Below are 24,743 nucleotides of genomic sequence, written 5' to 3'. Positions count from 1 at the left end.
CGCGTCTGATTCTAGTAGATGTTTTTCTAATAAAATATCTGTTCCTATGTTGTTTCTGTATTATTTTCCATTTTGGGGAAACAGTTTCTAGATATTTGCTTCTTCTGGGAGATGTCATTCTGGGGAATGGTACATTCTGTTGTATGTCTTTCTACTAATTAGTACCTTCGTGAATATGGTTTTCTGGAGAACGGTACATTCTGGGGATAACGCTTCGTTGCTTTATTTTCTGGGAAATGGTTTTCGGGAGAAAGTCATACATCCCAAGAAGATACGTGCCGCATTAAAAAAAATCACATTACTTTGAAAATTCGCAATGAAAAAACTAAGAAAAAAAACATATTTGGAACTGACAATGTCTTCAAAATTCATGAAACTTTGAGATCTGGTATTTACTGAAAAAAGATCTTGTTTGAAAAATATCGACTTTGTAATTTTGAGATTTTCGAAATAGAAAAAAATTATGCCAAATGTTAGAAATACATGGAACATCATAATCTTTGAGATTAGTTATCGTTTATTTTTCCTCGGTTTTTATTATTCAGTCGTTCGCCGGGGACATCATGCATTTTTACGACAAAACAAGAAAACCGCATAACTTTGAAAATTTCGCATAAAAAACCGTATAAAAACCGCATAAGAAAAACTTGATTGTATTGAATCACTGTTCCAGAACCGGAAACTGGGGACCGATGTAGCTAAAGTCGATAATCTATGTTTTGAAAATCATCCCGGAGAAATTAAGTGAGTTCCATTTCATAGTTTTTTCCTTCATTTCCGGTACTTCTGAAGTCGGAAAAACTGAAGTGAGTTTATTTAATCATCAACTAATAAGATCTACAAACCACAAAAATTTATGAACAATTTTCAAGGAAATGGCACCTTTTACATTGTCATTTATGAAAAAACCGCAGAATGAAAAAAAAGTGGTGATCATTATGTAATTGCGGAACCAGAGGTCGGATTCATTTAAAACTAAAATTGAGAAAATCGTCTCAGCCATCTATGAGAAAAATTTGAGGACATTTTTTCATTTTTTTTATAACATCATGTAATTCTGACATTGGAAGTCATAATCAAATAAAATTCAGGAATTTTGTAAAGGACCACAAGACTATTCATTTGAATCTAAGAAAAACCGTTTGCGTCTCGATGAACTGGTTCGAATGGCTCCGTTCTCCGGGCCATTTTCGAACACATTACGCTTTCGAAGTTCGCAGAAAAATAGCGCATATGACAGGCCATCTGTTCCTATGGCTGTCAAAACTTGATAGAATGAATTAAACAAAAGGCCCGACAATTTGTATTCACTAAAAAAATAGATGAGTGAAAAATTCTACTTTATTCTGTACGACTTGAAACTTGAGTAAAAAATTGTTTTTTTTTCAGTAAAATGTTTGATCGATTTACACACATTCTTGTTTGCCAATTTTTTATCGTAACCCCCTTCAACCCTTTAACATCATGGGAACACATTCGTATTTACGAGTTTCGTGCAGTTCTGATACAAGAATAAATTGACCTTGTATATTGAACGTTAACGCAGGGATAGATCAGAACTGTAATTTCTTCAAGTAATCTTGAGAGCTTGAATAATGAAAAAAAAACAAAACAGATGAATAAAAATAAGTCATTCGAAAATTTCAATTGCTGTTGCCTAAAATTTTACATATGCCGTTTTTAAAAATTCAACTCATCCAAAAGCGTCAAATGTCAAAAATGCATCAAAGTGATTCCCAAAAATCTTAGACATTTTCATAGAAGTGAACACAGGCTAGGGTACAATTTGAAGTTACTGGATAGCCAATGATATATTTATACGCACAACATACTACAACATTGTATCCAATCTATACAATAAAAAAAACTTACACAAATACACAATTTACGAAATTTCTTGATGAATCTCCAAGTTTCAAAACAAAAACCACTGAGCTATGCGTTGACCTAGCTAGTTGGTTCTATCTAATTGAACTGCTGAACCGATCGGAGACGAGGTGAAATTGAACACAGTTAACGAATAAAAAAAGAAAAAAATATATGAATAACGCATTTTTCGGCTTTATTTCAATTTTTATCAACACATAATTTATCGGACGGTACAAACGTTCTTGTAATAGATTCAGTATACATCAAACAAAATATTCTCTATTGCCAATAACACGGTTATCCACAATCACACGGTGTTCAAAATCACCTCAAACTCTATTTTCTCACAATTTGTAGTCACCAAAAATGAACGAACTTCAGCAAAATCAGGATACAACGACATAAGAAAAAAAATGTGACATTTAGAGTTTATACGATTGATAACTCACGGGATCCTGCATGTGCGATTGGGGCTGACTGTTCTTCATGTAGGCAGCTGCCGCTGCCGCCGCCGACTGTGGATTATTAGTTGGTCCTCCCCGGTACTGTTGCGAAATGGCAGCATTGGCCAGTAGTGGTGAACTAAGATACTGCGATGTACCGGCATAATTGGGCAACTGTTGTTGTGGAGGAGCACTGGACGGAGTCTGTCCTCCATGACCACCGAACATACCAGCAGCAGCCGCCTGGATGCCGAAACTTTGTGTAGCTCCGGCACCGCCAAAAAATCCACTCTGCCCACCAGCTGAGTTTGAGTAGTAGTTATTATTCTGAAGCGGTGCTGGTTGAAACATGCCCATGTATTGCTGGCCGTACGGTTGGCCAACGGAACCACTCTTAGAACCAATTGCACCGATTTGTTGGGACGAAGGTTTCACCGACGATGACATGAGTGAGTTTGTGCTGGATGAAATAAGCATTGTGCTTGGATTGTTCAGTTGTTGCGAAGGCGACGGATTGTAAGGGGACTGGACGGCGCCACTCATGCGGAACTGCGATGCTAGACTCTGGTACATATCTGGGGTCGGAGCGGTTTGAAGATTTGGAGGAGTAGTCATGTAAGCATTGTACGGAGTGGTGCCCGTGGTGCCATAGGGAGCTGGAAATTGGGAGAACTGCGAACGACCAGCTGCTTCAATTTGGAATGGATTATAGAGACCACCTTGTGAAGGCATTGCTGAAGAATTATAGATCACTGCCGGTGGCGAAGGAATGGTAGACATACCGTACTGAGAGGGTGGATAGTATGTTTGTGGTGCGGATGGCATATTGCCTTGTTGCATTGGAGGTGGCGAAAGGCCCAATCCAGTAGATTGATGCATATTTTGTTGCGTTGGTTTCACTTTGCATACTTGGGCATTGTTTGCCAGCACATCCGCTGCGTGTTTCATGTTCATGTTAGATGCTTGATGCTGAACATTTCCTTGTCCGACAATGGTATGCTGTTGAGAGTTGTAACCGGTGTCAACATCGGTTCCAGTCACTCCTTCGTTACTTGGTTTACCGAAATGTTCAAGCGAAGCTTGTTCTTGTCCAAAGCTACTAGCGTATGACTGCCCGGTTGCCGCAGTCAGTGTGTGAACAGGATGGCTATGAGAAAGGTTACCATGAGAATGTTGGAACTGGTGTAAATGTTGCTGATGCTGTGACGAAACGGCTGCGAAATTTGCTGCCAAATGTACTGCAGCTGCCGCAGCGCTAGTGGGATCATCACCAGTGTGTTCCGCAACCGTTGGCATCTCCCAAACCTTCTTCACGCTAGCTATTTTCAAATTAAGCTCGGCCGTTGACGGAGAAATCATATTTTGCGTTTTAGGAAGACAGAGACCAGCTGCTTTTTGTTTCGCTTCGATAAGCTGCGAATAATCATTCTCGAATGAAAATGGTTTGATTTCCTTATCATAATCGGCATCCGCTGGTTTTTGGAAAGTCATTCCCTGGAGAGCATTCGAAATTGCATCGGTTTGTGAGTTCGACTGGCCTTGCTGGGACGTTGGCTGTTGCAAAGACGCTTGGCTTGGTTGTTGCTGTTGAATTTGTGGTTGTTGTTGTTGCGGTGGCCCGTTTGCCGAATGAGGACGCTGGGGCTGTGGTGGTTGTTCCATCATTTCCGGCATTGACCCAGTAGTGGATTGAATGCCACCACTTGATTTGAACGCTTCCTCTTGGGACGGATGTCGCACCTGATGATCGGGTTTTCCCATGTGAATAATTGTCTGTTGCTGTTGTTGTTGTTGTTGCTGCTGCTGCTGAAGAGCTACCAGAGGCACATTGGGACCTCCAGAATGTTGTCGTTTCATTTGAGGCGGAGGTGCTCCTTGTAATTGGCTTTGTTGCTGAACTTGCTGCTGCTGTTGCTGTTGTTGTTGCTGCTGCTGCTGTTGCTGCTGAACATGATGATGCTGTTGCACTACTACTGTAGAAACTGTCGCCGCAGAAGATGATTTGTAATTTCGGTTCTCAAAAATGATCGTGTTTACCGGTGGTGTGGTACCATCCAGAAGTTGCTTACTAGTATCAGTCTTGGTAGTATTTATATTCAGTGTGGCCACTTTATCCGGTAGCGACTGGGTTTGTTGTGGTATCATATTTGAAGTAACATTCGCCTCAGAGTCGTTTGTTTCCGTTCCACTTTGCTGGCTCTCCTGGAATCCGCCCTCTCGTGATCTATCTTTTTGTTTTACTAGACGTGGAGCAATAAGATTGGGTGAACGGACATTGTTCGCCTGGTTACGAATATCTTGATTTGCTTTAGGTTGAGCTCCAACAACAACAGCCGTTGTATGTTTTTGAGTCGTTGTAACAGTTTGGCCTGCGATAGTCGTAACAACGGATTTCACAGGTGCAGAAGATTTGCCCAGTAGTCCAGCCGATTGTTGTTGTACACCTTTCGAAGAATGAGGTTGCTGCTGCTGCTGCTGTTTGATACGATTAACTCCTCCTTTGACTCCTTCTTTTTCTTCTGAATCGTGATTTTCGCTGTCTGTTTTAACTTTTTCTTTGCTAACTTTTTCGTCGTGCGTTTCGTTTTTACTGTCATTACGAGGTTTTTTATCCATAGGCAACTTATCTGTTACCTTCAATTTTTCTTGATCAGAAATTGTCTCTTCCGCTGGTTTTCCCGGAGGCTTCATACTGCCCGAAGGGCTTCTCTGCGGCAATTTCGGACCCGTGGGTTTGTTTGTCAGACCAGCACTTAGTGCTGCTTGTTTTTGTTTCGTACGATCTTCACTGCAGTTGGCTTGCTCGGATAACTTAACGTCCTTCCCAGTTGACTGGTGCTTCGAGTCAACCTTTTCTTCATTGCTTCCGAAAGGACTTTTCGAACTGGGCGGCCCGTAACCGTCTATCTTTTTACCAACAGTCGGTTTACGGAATCCGGGTCCGCCCACCGAAGAACTCATTCCCCCTCGTCCGCGGCGAGATGGCTCTCCACGAGGAGCAAATCCTTCTTTTATATTATGTCCTTGTCCGCCAGATGAATTACCGTGCCTATAATGACTACCGTCCTTCCGTTCGTACTTTCCATCTTTTTTAAATTCTTCCTCGCCATCCTCCGAATAATCCGACTCACTCCAATAGTCTTGGTTATAATTTCTTCCATGTCCCATTCGAGAATTCCCACCACCTCCACCACCTCTTCGACCCCAGCTACCACCGCCGCGAGGATATCCACTGCCGTAGCCCCCTCTTGAATGACCTCCACCACGCGATTCATGTCTGCCTGCCAATCTCTGATGCACCGGTTTTTTGGATCCATATTTACTATCGTCTGATTCCTTACCACTAGCAGCACTTCCCTGGGAAGTATTCATTTTGCTATCCGACTCAGATATTCTTCCACTTATTGATTCGGCTTTCACTCCATCAGACCCGGAAGCATTTTTTTTCTCATCTGCTGACGTCAAACTCAAATCGTGTGATTTTGTTGACGCTTCATTTCCATCTCCCCAAGCTTCAACAGTATCTTCCCAGGCATTCAATTGTAACTTGGGTTCATTGGATTTTATCTCATCGGCGGCTGTCTCTGCTCTACTTGGTTCCTCAGAAAGCGATGGTGACGATTCTTTGATTCGATGAAGAATTTGCTTCGGTTCACCCTCAGATATTACCGACGACTCTGACGTTCGACGATTATCCGTCGGTTGTTGCTGCTGGTGGAACTGCTGCATCTGACTTTCTTTAGCAAGCACAACTGCCGCTTCCACTTGTCTGCGATCTTCTTTTTCCACTTCAGATTCCCACGAACCCATGGATTCCTTCGTGCTAGTATAATGTTCCATCTGACGACAATTATCATCACTAGAGACGCTGGTTTTACGTTGCGATGTGTCCGAAACACTTCTGACCAGTTGTGGAGTCGTTCGACCACCGCTCAGTTTGCTCGAGGACTCCCTGCCACTGCTGCTGAATCGATCATCCTCCTCCGAATCAATCCGACGCTTCATAATTTCTCTTGGAATCATTTCCCGGTCACGGTCTCTATCACGATCCCGCAGCATTTCCCGTTCATCACCACGATCTCTGTAGTCCCGCCCACGCGTTCCATCATCACCCGGACCACCTCTTCTTTGGGATCCACCGGTTGATTGCGTTTTTCCGTAACTTTGCTGGCTGTGAATAAAACGTGGATCGTACTGCTGTGCAAATGGGACACTCTTACCATCACCCTGCTGCTGTGGCTGGGGTTGAGATTGAACGGTTGATCCTTGGTTGGCAGTGCTGGTACTGTTGCGACTATTCGGTTGATCTCTGGCGGCAAAGTGACTTCCCTGTAAACTGTTACCAGAGGGGTTTCGTTCCAGCTTACGTTTCATAAATCGCGGCGGCAAATTTGTTTGGAAAGTCTTCGAAAACGCAGGCATATCCCATCCTTCACGAGTTGGATCCGGTCTGTCGCGATCATATCGATCATGTCGCCCGTACTCATACCGTTCCCTATCACGATCCCGTTGCTCCTTCGAATCAACCTTTTCACGATCTCCACGACTACCGGAGCTGTTACGATCTTTTCCTTCAGTAGAATCGCTATAACCCGATGCGAGCTGTTCACGTTCGTGCTCATCTTCATCTTTCACTGAAGGACCACTAGGTGATACTCCTGTGTCCTCGGACTTTTTCCGGTTCAATTTCTGCTCTAGCTCTAGCAGCTTTTTAGCAGCGGCTTGCTTTCGCTCCATTTCGCGTCGTTGATCTTCTTCACGGCGTTGTTTTAGTCGTTCCTTTGCTTCCGCATCCAAACCACCTCGACCACCAACGTGACCATTTTGTTGAGTGGAACGTACTGATGATTGCTGTTGTTCTCGATCACGCTCTTGTCGTTCAATATCCGATCGCTCCTGGTCAAACCTATCGTATTCTCGGTCCACCTCCCGGCTCCAAGTCATCCGTTTTTCATCATCCTGCTGTGATTGCAACTGTTGTTGTTGTTGCTGCTGTTGTTGTTGTTGTTGTTGCTGCTGCTGTTGTGGCTGTTGCTGTTGTTGTTGATGCTGTGGTGGTTGTTGCTGTGTTTGGGATTGCGGTATATGATTTTTTTCATGCGTTGTTGTCTGGGCCACTGGTTGCACCTCTTTTGCGGGACTTGGTTCCGATTCATCATCGGAAAACTGCAGCTTCTGGTTATAATCGATCTCGTCGTCCTTTGCCCAACCTTCGTCTTTAGAAATCGCCTCAATACGCTGCAATTCTTCGTCGCGTATGATAGGCCTCTGAACAACAATATCTGGTTCTACGTACGGGGGAGCAGTTTGTTGTACACGAGGATCGTCGTGTTGATGTTGTGGCGTGTGCTGCTGCTGCTGTTGCTGTTGTTGCTGTTGCTGCTGACGATTTGCAAGTCGCGGAGGTTGCATTTGATTTCGACGCGCTCCAGCAAAGGAATCACGGTATCTACCACCAGATTGCGTTGGTGAAAAACTTGATCCTTGAGATGGATGATGATTGGACGAGGGTTGAACAAAACTTGGTAACATACTGTTGTATGCACTGTTGCTGTTGTTTCGCCCTCCACTTCCACTGCCTCCTCCACCACCACCATCTCTGCCACCACGACTCATTTCTTCGTTCGAGGGAGGTGGAGTGACAGAGTTTCCACCTGCGCCTCCGCTGCCACGATACATGAACGGTGGCATCAGAGCTCGGAATTGTGGCGGAAGTGGTGTTTGCTGCTGCTGCTGCTGTTGTTGTTGTTGGTGGCCCTGGCCCTGTTGGTTGCTGTTTGGCCCGTTCATACCGCCTACGTTGCTTCCGCTTCCACTGCCTTGCTGCTGTTGTTGCATCCAACTGGCAGCATCCGTCTGTGGTCTCAAACTGACCTGCGGACCATCCATATACTGACTTGCCGATCGACCGTCGTTGCCATCGTAGTGATGGGGTTGTTGTTTGCTGTTCGGACCATACTGACCAGTGCCATCCAGGGAGGGGAACTCGTTCTGAAATGAATTTTGTTTTTTCAACAACTTATAATCGCCTTCATACAATCTACAAACGATAACTTACCGAACTCCATTGCGATGAGGACGAAGCGTTAGGGTGGTGGATCTGCTGATTATTTGTGTGGGGAGAAATGTGCACACCTCCAGTACTAACGGAGGTGTTGTTATTTAGACTGCTGCTGCCACTAGAGGATGCTGCTTGTGACGATGTTGCTGCGGGTGTTGTAGTAATACTAGAGTTATTGTTCTGGTTATCTCCGGCTTCGTTACCCCAGGTACCTTGCTGATCCGACGGTGTGGAGATTTCAGCTTTCAGAGACGGAAGGTTTGCTGGCGGTCGACGAGCCGAGGGAACCTTTCCCAAACTTTGCATTCCATGTTTACGAGGAGCTGCGCTTTTTTGAGTAGATGGTTCTAGAGATTCTCCCTGCGGTATAGTTAACGACAAGACAAACAGTATTAAGTGCAAATCGACTCAACCGAAAGAACATCAACAAGAGTATTATTCTCATTGACAACCACATGTATTTCACAAACTTACCCGACTTGTGCTATAAAGCTTGTTGATATCTAACGCTGCGAATTTGGGCTTTGCATTTCGCTCCCCCCTAGTTCCCCCCAATGCATTCATGCTGCCAGAGAATCTTCATCAGCGAAAAAGTGTGGAAGCCTCTTGTGCGCCTCAACCAGACCAATTTGTTTGCGCGCCGAGCCGCTTCTTACGTGTCCAAAGCCTGTCTTGTCTTAGTTCGAATCAGTGAAGTGAGTGCTAGTTTAGACGGTCGTTGGTTCAGTACAGCCGAGTTGACTTTCCAAACACCGTATTTCTGCAAATATAACGAAAAAAAACTGCTGAAGATTTTTTTTGCCCATCAATATATACCTTATGATAAAAAAAGAAACGGAATTTTCATTTTAAAATTCCCGCGCTTGTCCAATCGGTAAACTTTTATTCTCTCTACGTTGGCAACACTTTTATACACATTCTGTCAAATTTTGACGCATATCGTACGATTAGTTTTTGTTTGGCGTCTATACAAAGAAGTTGAAAAATTTTCGTGTGGCGATTTTTATAATGGATGAAAATTTAGAACAACGCGCGGCATCAAATTTAGTGTTGCAAATGGATTTAAGTGTTCCGAAACATTGAAAATGTTAGAAAAGGCCTTTGGTGAATCGTGTCTGGGAAAAACACACAACGCCAACGTTGAGAGAATAAAAGTTTACCGATTGGACAAGCGCGGGAATTTTAAAATGAAAATTCCGGTTCTTTTTTGATCATAAGGTATAGCATTAATCATAGTTCTGAGAAATTGTGTGATTCATGTTACACACTCCACTCGCACAAAACTGGATTTCAATACTAAAAAGAAAATTCTCTGAGTTCCTCACTTTGACTTACTCATTAGTTTATAAATGCACGGCTGAATGCAAAAATCGGATAAGTGCAACTTAGTTTGGAAACCCCCTTTCAATAATTTTTTATGCAAAAACCGGATAAAAAAAAAGTAAGTGCAAACCCCAGGATTTAACTTGTCGTTATTATGGCACTTGTTAAAGCTATCATGATAGCATAAGCAAGTGCCGTTCATGTTTTCTATTTCTATGTAAAATATACTCCAGAATGAAATAGTACAAAAAAATAGTATATCACATAGTAAAACATCCAATACTGCCCATAATCGCATATTAGTCCCATATCAAAAATTGACATGTTGAGAAAAAGACGTTTCAACTTTTCATTAGAATTTCTTGATTTTTGGTGCTAAAAGTGCATTTTGCAGTACGCTTTTTATCTAACAATAGTTAATAAAATACAACAGCAAATAATGATCAGATGATTTATTTTCATGATATCAATAGTTTTCCTATTTATTTTTTAAAGGTATTTTTATGTTCAATATAAACTTTGTTTTTGATGGATGGAATAACAGTACGCAATGTTTGGGTAAAAAATACAGTACAATTCTGTAAAACACAGTACGGATACGAGCGTTAATGATGCTACGTGCGAGTAAGGACAATATACTGCCGTTCTACTCATAATTGTCCCATATCCTATGGGATTTCCTATATATATGAGACCATTATTCTTTGAACGGTCGTACTGGCACAGCATACATTTTAAACATAACGGTGCGAAAACAGGATCACGTGTCATGAATCAACTCAATTGGGTTGCAGTCTCGGAATGTGATGGAATTTCTCTGATGAAGTTGTCATTGTGACATGTAATTTTGATATGCTAATGTAAACATGCATCGGACAGAAGATTAGGTATGGTTGGGCTTGCATTGGATACGAGTAGAATTTTTCAATTTTTGAAAAGGATATATCCGACCATCTCTACTGAAGATCAAAGATAGACTGATTGGACTGGACATATATGAAACTTCGAAAACGCATAATATAATAGGAAAAAGCTTTCAAACCCCTAAATAACCAAAATCTGTGGCCGGCAAGTTCAGCTGCCTATTTGTTTTCTTTCGGGGCGTCAGAAAAGAAATTGCGCTGCGTCGAAATATAAAAAAGCGTCTGCTTAGCGGTTCAAATTGAACTGTCTAAGTTTTAGCACTAAGCAGTTCAATTTGAACTGTTCTGTTCTGACGAGTTGAAAACGAAACGTAAAAAATAGTATAAAAATAATTGTTACTTGCGAAAATAACACCATACGTCACTTATACGATTATATCACTAAAATCGGAAGTGGCAGCAATTTTATCGTCGAACTAAACGAACAATGATACAATAGAAGCTTTCAAGCGAGTCCAAGCTTGTTGAAATCGGTTTAACCATCTCCTAGAAAATTCATCATAGAGAATAGTTTTGTCGCGGCGTCACTTTTACCATTACATCTTCGGAGACGAAAATGACAGTCATTTGAGCAGGGCTGGGAAAATCATCGAAAAACAAAAATCTTTGGTGATCTAAGATCACTGCTAATCTTGAGACATGCATCGCAATTCTATGTTTGTTATTGGAAATTTAGTCAGCAGTACCATGGGGGTGGAGTAATATCATCAATAAAACCAGTAAATAATATTAACATGCAAGCTCTGATTAATAAAAGTTATAATGATAATAAATATTAAAAGTCCAAGTTATGAAGATGTTTTAAAAAGTACTATCCTATTTAGCTTGCATATCATACACAGAAATAACAGGAACGCAGAATTTTGCTGCACCTGCTGTAACTTCGAGACATACAAAATCCTGCGCTCGTGTTATTTCTATAAAACAAATTCATGCATAGTAAAGGTTTAATCTAAATAGTGCGAGAGTGTAAATCAAAGCAACAGAGAAAAACAGAGACGTATTTTAACGGAAAATCGTGCACATGGTGGAATAAGAAAAATAACCATCGACCGAGTACTCGAGCACTCCACCACACGAAATTAAAAATCCTACAGCCCATTCTAAGATATTTTGATATTTTTGGGACAGTGTATGAATCACTAACTGTAGTAGCTACATATCATAATTATCAGTAGTCTGTAAAATCAGATTTTATAACTGATGTCTTAGATACACATTTAAACAAGCAAAGCCTTGGTATTACATTCCTGAAGTGGAATTTGACCTTCTGTTTCAACAGACTTCGCAGCCGATTCAGAGTGCACAGAACCATTGCATGGCTGGTGCTACGATTCTACTGACACTACGAATCCTTCCAGGTCGGGACTCGAACATACGACTACTGGATTGTAAGACCAGTGCCCTATGCATTTAACCGCCAACCATCACATTTAAACTATTGTATAAACGCCTTCAGTTACTTTTTCGAGTCAATCTACGGATTGATACCATTTTTCAATGCTTCATATAAAGTGAATCGTTGTCCAGGATGGTCGGAACAGATAAAAATCCAAAGGTGCTATATTTGGACTGTGCGATGGGTAAGGTAGTAATCTTCTCATTTGTATCGTTTCACGACAAAAGGGCCTAACCTCAAATAACCTGTTGTTTCTTTTGCGAAATGCCAGAATGAATTTATGCTTGACGCACTTCGACTAGTTTTAAGCCAAATCTACAAGCTTTTAATAATTATTATAAATTCGAAGGAAATTTTGTAAAGAGAATGTAGACGAAGAGAGACTTTTAGCAGATAGCCCCTTTAATCGAGCGGCAATCGATTTCATCGAGCGGCACAATTTCCCTGTGACTTTTTAAGGGTCTTAGGGTCTTAGCTGGTTTTGAAGTTGATGGTACTGCGTAGCCAAATCATGACTTAAAGCACGAAGAAAAAGCTTAACATGGACAGGAAAAGCGTGATGAATAAGTCAAAACCTTTCATGCAGCTCACCTGGACTCGATTCGCAACGTCGCTAATGGGGTCAGGTCGTTTTTCTGGTACGAAAGACGAGTTACTTTTGGTATAAAACTTCTATAATTGTAACAAAAACAGCTTCCTATAAAACACTCCTAATGATAAGGGCGATGTTCCCTTTGCGATTTCGTTTCTTTGTTCATAGATATTTGAATTCTTTACCTCGGATTGTTTTGTACACATGAAGTCAGCTGTCTTGGAAATGCATGAATCGTCAAGATTTGGTTTGATCTCAAAAATAAGTTTCTTTCAAACAGTTAATTCATTGAGCTTTGGAATTTTTTGTTGTTGTTGTGTCGAGATGGAAATCAGAATTTGGAGCTTATAATGAAATTGCTGGATAGTTGTTCCGAAGAGTATTCGAATATATCTTGAATCATCTCGATCGTATTTTACATTTGGTATGTAATATTTTTTTTCTAACTTCCGTCTCATCTTATTTCAAAAATTTTACAAGATTTTTTTTTCCTAAATGTGTTTTCGAGACAACACACTCACACACAAATTTTGATGTTTCATATATTACTAAGACATCTGGCATAAAAGAAATCGATTTCGATCATTTCACAAAAAAAAACAGTTTTCGAGATCAAATGATCATTTTTCTGGTAACCTAATGTACAACTTATTGGAATGACTTTTTGACGACTTTACGTCAAACCAAGAAATAAAGAAAATTCCATCGAGAAATACCACATTATTATATGTGAGAATATGAGTGATACGAGAAAGAAATCATTACACCACTAGGTGGATTCTAACAGTTTTTTTAGTACTACTTCTGCGACTTCGTATATTCGCAAGCAAACGTTCACAAATCCATATCTAACTATTTTTCATATCTATCGTTTTCCCAGTGAAGATATTCATTCACTTTTTATTGTAGGATAACATATTGAAACTGAACTGACAAAACGATTAGCGGAAATGAAACTTCGCGAAACATTTAGTGGTGTTCAAATCTCTGCGGCGACCAGTAGCCAGTCGTCATTCGTTTACGCCCGAGACGTCAGAAAGGTTTTTGCACTTCTGTGTAATATCCAAAAGCGTTACATAAGTTGTGTAAGCTTTGCGTCTGCTTAGCGGTTTAAGTTGAACTGGTAGGCACGAGATGGCAGTTCAATTTGAACTGCTTTAAGCACTGACGAGCCGAAGGCGAAACGCAAAGAAAATTGAAACAAAATATGTATGTGCTTTTTGCACAAAATGCTTTTTGCACAAAACAAAAAACCCCTAAACGTTAGAATTTTTGCCAAATACTTTGTACCACAATAATAACACAGCACTTTACAACTCTAAAAACCGGTGAAAAATTAGATCAGCGAAAAAGAACTAACAAAGTTGATCACGAAAGACAGTTGTTGGTAGAGGAATAATGAAAAAATGTGGTCTCTCATCACATAAACAATAACAAATCATTCAGTAATAGCCGTTCAACCGAGAAGGTTGTGTATAGAAGCGTACAGTTTAATAACGCTGGTTAGTTTACACGCGTTAAATACGACAACGGTTGAACTACAGGTAGAGACCTGTTGGCAGCAGCCGTTAAAACGTATAGTCGTGCTGCATAAGAGAGCCCTAGTGCTGGGCCAAGCTGGTGAAGGAAACAACAAAGGGCGTTTCCCAAACTCTACCCAGGCCGCAATATACAGACACAAGTGCTGAGCAGGAGAGTGCAAAGGCACATCGAAGAGGAAGAGTGCAAAGGCACATAGAAGCAGGAGAGTGCAAAGGCACACCGGTGCGAAGGCACTTCGGTGCAGAAGCATATCGGTGCGGAGCACAAGGAAGAAGGAGACAAGACAACTCGGTCTTTCCACTGCCATACAACACGCAGGTATACACCGGTGACCTGCGCTGGTTACAGCTGGCGAAGACGAAAGCAAATCGGAATTCGAGTGGTGCTGGATGTCAGGTAGCAGTAGCATCACATCATATTCTATCGCTACAGTGAGCTTCAGCATTGTATCAACGTCCAGATACATCCAACAAGAACATCTAGAGCAACGAGGATCTACACGGCAGTGCAACGGAGATAGACAACAATTTCAAGGTAGAAGTTTTTTCTTTTCCTTTTGATTGAGTACTGTGTAGTGTTGGTTTCAAATTTTATTTTAAAGTTTAGTTAAAAATTCTAATGTAATGGATGAATCCATGGACGTAAATCCTAGCATGAATCCGATACCCCCACGAACGAAAAAATATCAGGAGAGCTCTTCTGGGCCTTGGATAGTCTTTTTTAGACGTATATCAAAGCCATTAAACATTTTTCAAATTAATAAAGGTTTGACATCACGATACTCTTCAATCAAAGAGATCATAAAAGTAAATAACGATAAAATTCGTGTTGTGGTAAATAATTTGAAACACGCGAATGATATTGTCTCTTCGGAACATTTCAATAAAGAGTATAAAGTTTACATACCCTCCAAAGATGTCGAAATTGACGGTGTTGTTACCGAAGCGAGTCTTTCGGTAGATGATTTACTCAAGCATGGTGTTGGTCGTTTCAAGAACTCTATGCTTGAGGGTGTGAAAATACTGGAGTGCAAACAACTGTACTCAGTAGTTCATGAAGAGGAAAAAAAAGTTTATCGCCCATCAGACTCGTTTCGAGTGACATTTGCCGGGTCTGCGTTGCCGTCCCATGTCTATGTCGATAAAATTCGCCTCCCTGTTCGGCTTTTTGTTCCAAATGTAATGAATTGTACGAACTGCAAAAAATTCGGCCACACAGCTACTTACTGTAGTAATAAACCAAAATGTATTAAGTGTGAAGGGCCTCATAAAGATAATGATTGCAACAAGGAAATTGAAAAATGTATTTATTGCGGGAATAGTCCTCATGATGATATTTCAGTATGCACTGCATTTAAAGTGCACAAAGACAAAATTAAGCTTTCTTTAAAAGCACGGTCCAAGCGCACATATGCAGAAATGCTTAAAACGGTCATTGATGTCCCTCCTTTGGAAACCGAAAACGGGTTTTCAAATCTAGAGGAACCAGAGGACTCTGACTCTGACGAAAATAGTGAAGGTAATTCGTTTATCACTACCCAAGGGTCAGTTAAGAGAAAGAAGTCTTCCTCCAAATTACCAAAAAAGACACCTAAAATTTCATCTTCAAAAAAAGATCCCCGTGTTAAACAAAAAAAGTCAAAACCAAAGACTGTGCCTTCTGGTTTGTCAAATTCACAAACCAATCCAGGATCTAGTACAGAAAAAGATAATAATCCAGTGGGCTCCATTTCACAGCCACCAACAGGATTACTGAAGTTTTCGGAAATTGTTGAATGGATTTTCTCAGCATTCAATATATCTGAACCCTTAAAGACCCTCATAATGGCATTCCTTCCAATAGCTAGAACCTTTTTGAAGCAGTTATCAGCTCAATGGCCAATTGTCTCAGGTTTTGTATCTTTTGATGGATAATTTATCACCCGTCGCAAATGATACAATCACTGTCCTGCAGTGGAATTGTCGAAGCATCATGCCAAAACTTGATTCATTTAAAATATTATTGCATAGTCAAAAATGTGATGTATTTGCTTTATGCGAAACATGGCTTACTTCAAACATAGCTTTAAATTTTAATGATTTTAACATTATACGTCTCGATAGAGACTCTCCGTATGGTGGAGTGCTTTTGGGAATTAAGAAATGCTATTCCTTTTATAGATTAAACATCCCTTCAACTTCTAGTATAGAAGTTGTTGCTTGCCAAATAAACATTAAAGGCAAAGATATTTGCATAGCTTCGGTTTATATTCCTCCAAAAGCACAAGTTGGACAGCAACAGCTTAATGAAATGGTTGAAGCCCTTCCTGCACCACGATTGATTCTGGGGGATTTAAATTCGCACGGTATTATGTGGGGTTCCGTTTACAATGATAGCAGATCATCTTTAATACAAAACATTTGTGACAATTTTAGCATGACGGTATTAAATATGGGTAGCATGACACGGATCCCAAGACCTCCGGCACGCCCAAGTGCATTAGATCTATCTCTTTGCTCAACATCAATTCGACTAGATTGCACCTGGAAAATACTGCCTGATTTACACGGTAGCGATCATTTACCAATCATCATCTCAATTAGCAGTAGCAATTGCATTGCTACTTCCGCTAGTATTCCATATGATTTGACAAAAAATATCGACTGGATTAAATACCAAAGTAGTATCTCTAGTATTTTGAATTCAATGGAAGAGCTCCCTCCACTTGAAGAATATGACTTCCTCATTTGTTCGATTCTGGAGGCAGCAGAACAATCCCAAACTAAACGCTTTCCTGGGCCAACGACTAACAGAAGGCCTCCCAACCCCTGGTGGGACAAAGAGTGCTCAGAGGCTAAACTCGCAAAACAAAATGCTTGCAAGACGTTTCTAAAACGGGGAGGAGGAACTCCTCAGAATTTTGAAAAACTTATGGTTTTAGAAACCAAGTACAAGAGCATACTTCGAGCCAAAAAATGTAGCTATTGGAGACATTTTGTCGAAGGTTTGTCAAGAGATACCTCAATGAGCACTCTTTGGAACACGGCCAGACGAATGAGGAATCGTAACGTGGGCAATGAGAGTGATGAATACTCGAACCGATGGATATTTGACTTTGCTAGGAAAGTTTGCCCAGATTCTGTTCCTACGCAGAGCATTATACGGGAATCTCCTCCAAATAATGGTTTTATTAATAACCCATTTTCAATGATGGAATTTTCTATAGCACTCTTGTCTTGTAACAATAACGCTCCAGGGTTGGACAGAATTAAATTCAACTTGGTGAAGAATCTGCCCAACCTCGCAAAAAGACGTTTGTTGGAATTGTTCAACAAGTTTCTTGAGCAAAATATTGTTCCACCTGACTGGAGACAAGTGAAAGTTATCGCCATTCAAAAACCGGGGAAACCAGCTTCCAATCACAACTCATATAGACCCATTGCGATGTTGTCCTGCATCAGAAAATTGTTCGAAAAAATTATTCTACGACGTCTCGACACTTGGGTCGAGACGAACGGTTTGTTGTCAGATACTCAGTTTGGCTTCCGTAGAAATAAAGGGACGAATGATTGCCTTGCATTACTTTCGTCTGACATCCAAATTGCCTTCGCTCAAAAGCAACAAATGGCATCTGTATTTTTAGACATTAAAGGAGCATTTGATTCAGTTTCCATTGATGTTCTTTCAGACAAGCTTCACCAAAATGGACTCCCAGCGGTTATAAATAATTATTTGCACAACCTTTTGTCAGAGAAACACATGCATTTTTCACATGGCGATTTGGCAACACTCAGAAATAGTTACATGGGTCTCCCGCAAGGCTCATGCCTCAGTCCGCTCCTCTATAATTTTTACGTAAATGACATTGACAGCTGTCTAGTAACCCCATGTACACTAAGACAATTGGCAGATGATGGCGTGGTTTCAGTTACTGGACCCAAAGCTATTGATCTGCATAAACCATTGCAAGATACCTTAGATAACTTGTCCGATTGGGCTGTTCATCTTGGTATCGAATTCTCTGCGGAGAAAACAGAGTTAGTCGTCTTTTCAAGAAAGCATGATCCCGCGCAGCTTCAGCTCCATATGATGGGAAGAATGATCCAACAGGTTTTAACTTTTAAATACCTCGGGGTGTGGTTCGATTCCAAATGCACGTGGGGAGGACACATTAGGTTTCTGATAACAAAATGCCAACAAAGAGTAAATTTTCTTCGAACAATAACAGGATCTTGGTGGGGTGCTCATCCGGAAGATCTAATAAAATTGTATCAGACAACGATAGTTTCAGTAATGGAATATGGATGCGTTTGCTTTCGTTCCGCTGCAAACTCTCATATTATCAAACGGGAGCAAACTCAGTATCGTTGTTTGCGAATTGCTTTAGGCTGCATGCATTCAACACACACAATGAGTCTTGAAGTTCTGGCGGGAGTTCTTCCATTAAAAGATCGATTTTGGGAGCTTTCATCACGCCTGCTAATAAGATGTGAGGTGCTGAATCCCATGGTAATTAATAATTTCGAACGACTAGTCGAGCTTCGATCTCAAACAAAATTCATGACAGTATATTTTAACCATATGTCACAGGAAATCAACCCTTCAAGATATATTCCTATCCGTGTCAGCCTCCTAAATGTCCCTGACTCAACTTTATTTTTCGATACATCCATGCAGCGCGAAGTGCGTGGAATCCCGGATCATCTACGTTCGACGGAAATCCCAAAAATATTTTCAAGTAAGTTCAGGCATATTGGCTCTGAGAAAATGTTTTACACGGACGGATCGCGAATTGAAGAAGCGACAGGGTTTGGTATGTTCAACAATAATGTTTCGGCCTCATTTAGGCTTCAAGAACCTGCATCTGTTTATATAGCAGAGTTAGCAGCAGTTCATTATAGTTTGAGTGTAATCGTCACATTATCTCCAAACCATTATTTCCTCTTCACAGATAGTCTGAGTGCAATTGAAGCCATTCGCTCAAACATGACTGGCAAGACTGAACCGTTTTTCCTGGGCAAAATAAAACAGTGCCTGAACGACATATTGAACAATAATTATCTAATCACTATAGTCTGGGTCCCGGCTCATTGCTCCATTCCTGGCAATGAAAGAGCCGATATTTTAGCCAAACGTGGTGCTATTGAGGGTGAAATTTATGAGAGACCAATTGCTTTCAACGAATTCTATAGCTCGTCTCGCCAAAGAACACTTGCCAGCTGGCAAGCTTCTTGGGATAAAGATGATCTGGGTCGGTGGATGCACTCAATTATTCCGAAAATATCGACAAAGGCATGGTTCAGGGGACTGGATGTGAGTAGAGATTTCATTCGTGTGATGTCCAGACTCATGTCCAATCACTACACGTTAGATGCACATCTCCTTCGAATTGGGCTCTCCGAGACTAATCATTGTGCTTGTGGCGAAGGTTATCGAGATATTGATCATGTCGTTTGGACATGCGTGGAGTATCGTGATGTCAGATCTCAACTAATAAATTCTTTGCGTACCCAAGGTAGACTATCCAATATCCCAGTTCGAGACATTCTTGCTTGTCGTGACCTTTCATACATGAAACTTATTTATCATTTCATAAAGAAAACTGGAGTTTCAATTTAATAAAGGCCCCTTTCAAGACTTAGTTCTGATCCCAGCTGGGTCCATGAGTTCAACCAATAGCTAAATTAGAATAAAAATAATGTAATGATATAAACAAACTCGAAACAGTTTATGAAATTATTAACAAAATGTCTGAAAATAACAGCTTATTTTATAATTTATAGAAGTTAATCGTTTGGTTCAAATAATATTTCCGAGTAGATTTCATAATTAATGACGAGTTACCTAAGATGATATTTAAGTAATAAGAGAATATGTTTTAATAAATGCAAAACGTTGTGACTATGTTAGAATTAAATTAGGATAAGAATATTATGTAAAAGTGATGCTACGGCGAAGAAAAACTTATGTAAACTGCCTTAAGAAATAAACGTATTTATGAAAAAAAAATAAACAATAACAAACTTCACTGCAGGTCAGATGGATTACAAAAGGATGTTGTCTATACAGATCTCTATTAAACTTTCGATAAAATCAATCATGACATCACAACTGCAATTTAGATCGACTCTCGGCTTTGGTGCAAACGTCATTCAATGGATACCATCATATCTCAGCAATCGACATCTTACTATCAAAATTGACGATTGTGTTTCCGATGATTTTTTTGCAACGTCTGGAATTCCACAGGGGAGTCATCTTGGCCCTTTGATTTTCTTACTGTACGTCAACGATGTAAATCTTTGTTTGGATGGACCACGAATTTCTTACGTTGTTGACCTCAAGATCTACCATACCATCCGCAGTTCAGAAGATGTGGCATACCTTCAATGGCAGTTGGCAATCTTTGCGGATTGGTGCAATACCAATCATCTGACACTATCAGTCCAAAAAGTGCTCAATCATTACGTTCACAAGGAAAAAGTTACCGTTCAAATTCGAACATTATCTTGAAGGATTCATGATAAGTAGATCGACATGCGTCAAAGATTGTTGCAAGAGCTTCTCGCTGCTTGGGATTCATATATAGAATGACTGGGCACTTCACTGATATTCATTGCCTAAAGTCTCTATACTGTTCACTCGTTCGTTCTACTCTGGAATATTGTTCAGTAGTCAGGAACCCACTTTACCTCAATGGAGCTCAGAGAATAGGGTCGATACAACGTAGATTCGTTCGTTTGGTTTTTCGTTGATTGCCTTGGAAAAATCCACATCATCTGCCAAGCTATTAAAGTCGCGGATTGGTGATTGGTTTTGACACACTACAAGTACGACGAGAGCTGTCGCGTGCTTTGATGCTAGCTGATAATTTGAATTGTAGAATTGACTGTCTCGCTTTGTTCCGCGAGATCAATATCAATGTTCGTCCTCGTGCTCTCCGCAACAATGCCTTTCTTCGACTACCTCTGCGTCGCACCAACTATGGAATTAACGGGGCGGTTATAGGTTTGTAAAGATCGTTCAATCGTGTATCATTTGGATTTGACTTCATCCTGCCACGCAAAACAATACAAGCTAACTTTTTACTTAGTATTAGAAATTATCAATAGGACTATAATGTGTCTGTTGATTTTACTGTTTGAGATTTGAACGAAAACCGAAAATTAAGAATCCACTCAGACCAAACAATGCGCATTTATCCCATATGATAATCGTTCCATGTTCAAAGTCGAAGGTAAGTCGAACTCCTTCATCACAACCTCAACATGTGTTATTTATTCTTTAAACGCGAAATAAAATACACACTTTGGAATACAGTTGAAAACTCGATTTCAATTAGTTGATTGTTTGAGCGTTCTTCTAACAAAGCATTGCTGACAAATCGCCATTTACCACTATTAGCGATAAGAGTCGCTGACGAATCCAGCTCACCACCACCACCCATAACATATTGACAAGCATTCCTTAACTTCAACACATTTTGTCGTTGAATCATTGTCAGTGCTTAAGCCATGTTCCAGATCAGATCTCTACTTCATGTATATAAACCCGTATACGAAACATTGCTTCGTGACTATATCCAAGTTGTTCGAGACGGCACACATGCACGAGATCCCACAATAATTATCCATATTGAGCATACCTTTCTCGTGAACATGAATGGCACCCAATGTATATGAATAAAAAAAACATGCAGCAAAAGAAGAAAGTGGCTCAAGAAAATGGTCCGTTGTCGAAGATTTCGATGTCTCAATTAGCTTCTTGTTGTCAGATTAGTGATATCATCACTAATATGATTTCTCGAGCTGCTATACCACTTTTACAATTTGGTGAATCATTTACAGGCATGTAATACGTTCATATGACAGTTTTTATTTCCAGTAAATGTCCTTTCGAACACCTCGTTTACTAATATTTGAAATGCCGCATAGAACAGTTATCAATGGATTTGCATACCGCATACCAACTGCATACTTTTCGACAAGACATCACATCGTCCTGAATCTACGCAACGATTTTGCAACCTATCCCAATAGTCGCATGGAAAGGGCTAAATACTCGTGTTATAACTGCTGCAACAAAGAAATCTCATACTCGCTTGTATGCGAAAATGCACTTCAACCCGCTGAATCAGCGAAACCTAATCGGTAATCAGTTTCATTCACTATTAACGGATACTGTGTCATGCAGTTTTATGTTATTTCACTACCAAGATCAAATCAAAACTATAACCATTTTGCGCAATTATAAACAAAATACTGTTACCAATGTTAAACAAAAAAACCAGACACCAATAGCAAAGTAAAGCAAAATTGGTTTCATGTGGATGTGTGGATATGACACAGAACGAGGCACGTACGTACGTGAGACACTTTGATAACGGCACTGGCGTATTTTGTCTGTGCACGATTGAAGGACCCAAGGCACATGGCAATGGTTTGCCCGTTCTACTGCCACCGCACAACAAACGGGCACAAAGCATTTCTCTCAATTAACTCGAAGAATCAAATCGCTGAAACATGAATTCAGTGGTGTATAATTATGTTTTTAATTTGGCTCACGATTCTTCTTTATTGCACTTTTTTTTCTTCTTCGTATGTTCCTAACAAAACTAATGCATCAGCGAAAATCTTAACCAGAATCGATAATCATATGAAAATATTTCATCGATGGTTTATTTCAGTGCAGTGTCAACCGACAGAGAAAAACCAATAAACGAAGAAGCATAATTAGCGGGTTTTGTATACGAAGCGACCTACCACAGTGACATTAAAGGTGCAAAAAAATTCACACATGAATGAAATTATGGTTATGGTTGATGTCCCGATTTTAGGTCAATTTTTGAAAAAAAAACGGGGCGCCTTAAATATTCTGGACAACAGACCCAAGATATGGACAAAACAACTTCAATAAACCGGAAGCGAAATCATGGTTCGATGAATACCTCACAACAACGTATCGAACAGGTGTTCGTATTATTATTGTTTATATTCCTTTTTAATGCCAAATTTATCGTAATATAGTTCACTAATCCAGAGTGTGTGTAATTTATAACTTTAGGTGTCTGGAATAGAATTAAGAAAATAAAGATATTTATTATTCCCATTATTACGATTACGATGTTTTCCAATGAAATTATTGTCGCATCCAATAGTATCGCTTCTCTGTTTGCATCCTCTAAACGGGAGTAAATAATCTCGCCGAAAGTCATTTCACTGACAGCAGTCTCTCCGGAAGCTATTTTGTCGAAAACCGTCTCGCCGAATGGGTTATTCGACCGAGTCCGAATTAATTCTTTCATAATAATTTCATTCATTGTGTTTATACTATTTTCCCTTCTAATGACGGAAGACTATACAATCACTGTGAAAGTCGACCTTCAAATCAGGCCTCGAGAGCCGAGTGTTATGTAGCTTTCGACCCAGTTAGTCAAAACCGCAAAATGTTTGTGTGTGGGTATGCATGTGTAATTTGTGACAAATAATGTCACTCATTTTTTCTCGGAGATGGCTGAACCTATTTCCGTGAACTTACTGTTTCATAGAAAATTCCAAACATTTATTCGAATCAGGCTTCCGGTTCTGGATCGACAGGATGATAAGTGTAAAAAATCAGTATCAAGGGTGTGTTTTCAAAAGTTTTCATAAACTCAAAGTTTTCAGGTTGCATTAGTTGTTCCATTGAACAGTTGTTAAAGTTTATCTGAGTCCTATATTCAATCCCGAAATTACAGTGTTGAGAATGGATTAAGAGACCCAAAGAATGATGTAATCTGCAATCATCTGTTCCAACAAATGTATTTTTGACAATAAAGTTACTACTTAAGTTCCTGAATCATAGGACCTGTTTGCGAAATTCTATGGTAGATTTGCAATAGAAGATACTCGTATCGTTTGTTGCAAATTGGTTACCACAAGGGAATTTGTCGCTTGGATTACATTCTGAAGGGTTCCCTCCTTTGTTACTAGTGTTCATTTGGGCACCATAACTTAGTTTGTCCGCTATGGAAAGTGTGGAGCCTTGTAATCCCCGCCCTCAGCCAGAGTAGCCCATAAATGGATAAAAATAAAAGATCACAAGAGCAAAACAACATCGTTGAAAAATAATGCAAATAACAAAGGTCCTAAGTTACTACATTTATTCGAGGATTCGGATGATGTAACTTTATAAATTTTTACACGTACTTGTTTATCGAAAAAATATGAGTATAACCAAGACACGAAATGCGATGATAAACCGCGTCGTTGCAATTTACACAACAGTATTCGATGATCAATCTTGTCAATTGTTGCTTTTAGATCGGTGTAAATAACATCTGTTTGTGTCGTCTGCTTGGCGATTCAAATTGAACTGCTGAGTTTAGCACTAAGCAGTTCAATTTGAACTGCTCTGCACTGATGAGTCAAAGACGAAACGTAAAAATGATAAACACGGTTATGTGCCCTAGCACAAAATTTGACTAACCTCTAAATGATCTATTTGTGCTTTTGCATCCATACTAGGTACACATTTGGACTTGAAGGTCAACAAATTTGCTGTAAATGATCTTCCAGGTATGAATCGGTGTTGATCAAATGAAATGTAATTCTTTGCACGATCTAAAATAGGC

General features: G+C 40.1%; 1 protein-coding gene across 3 annotated transcripts in view; it reads right to left on the bottom strand.

Moving 5' to 3' along the window:
• The window catches only part of LOC131439120 (mediator of RNA polymerase II transcription subunit 12), a 42,456-nt gene that overhangs the window by 10,700 nt on the left and 7,013 nt on the right, over nt 1-24,743 (bottom strand). For 2 of the 3 annotated variants that reach the window (XM_058609746.1, XM_058609749.1), the window contains exons 2-4: nt 8,848-9,133; nt 8,371-8,733; nt 2,319-8,303 (exon numbers count right to left, since the gene is read on the bottom strand). In XM_058609746.1, coding sequence (XP_058465729.1) covers nt 2,319-8,303; nt 8,371-8,733; nt 8,848-8,937 — 6,438 coding nt within the window. In that variant the 5' untranslated portion in view covers nt 8,938-9,133. The remainder of the gene's footprint in view (nt 1-2,318; nt 8,304-8,370; nt 8,734-8,847; nt 9,134-24,743) is intronic. The other variant, XM_058609747.1, reaches the window with a different exon arrangement.

This window comes from Malaya genurostris, chromosome 3, assembly GCF_030247185.1.
Source record: "Malaya genurostris strain Urasoe2022 chromosome 3, Malgen_1.1, whole genome shotgun sequence".
Lineage (NCBI taxonomy): Eukaryota > Metazoa > Arthropoda > Insecta > Diptera > Culicidae > Malaya > Malaya genurostris.
The sequence above is the reverse complement of the archived record's forward strand: the minus strand, read 5'-3'. Positions and strand labels throughout refer to the sequence as shown.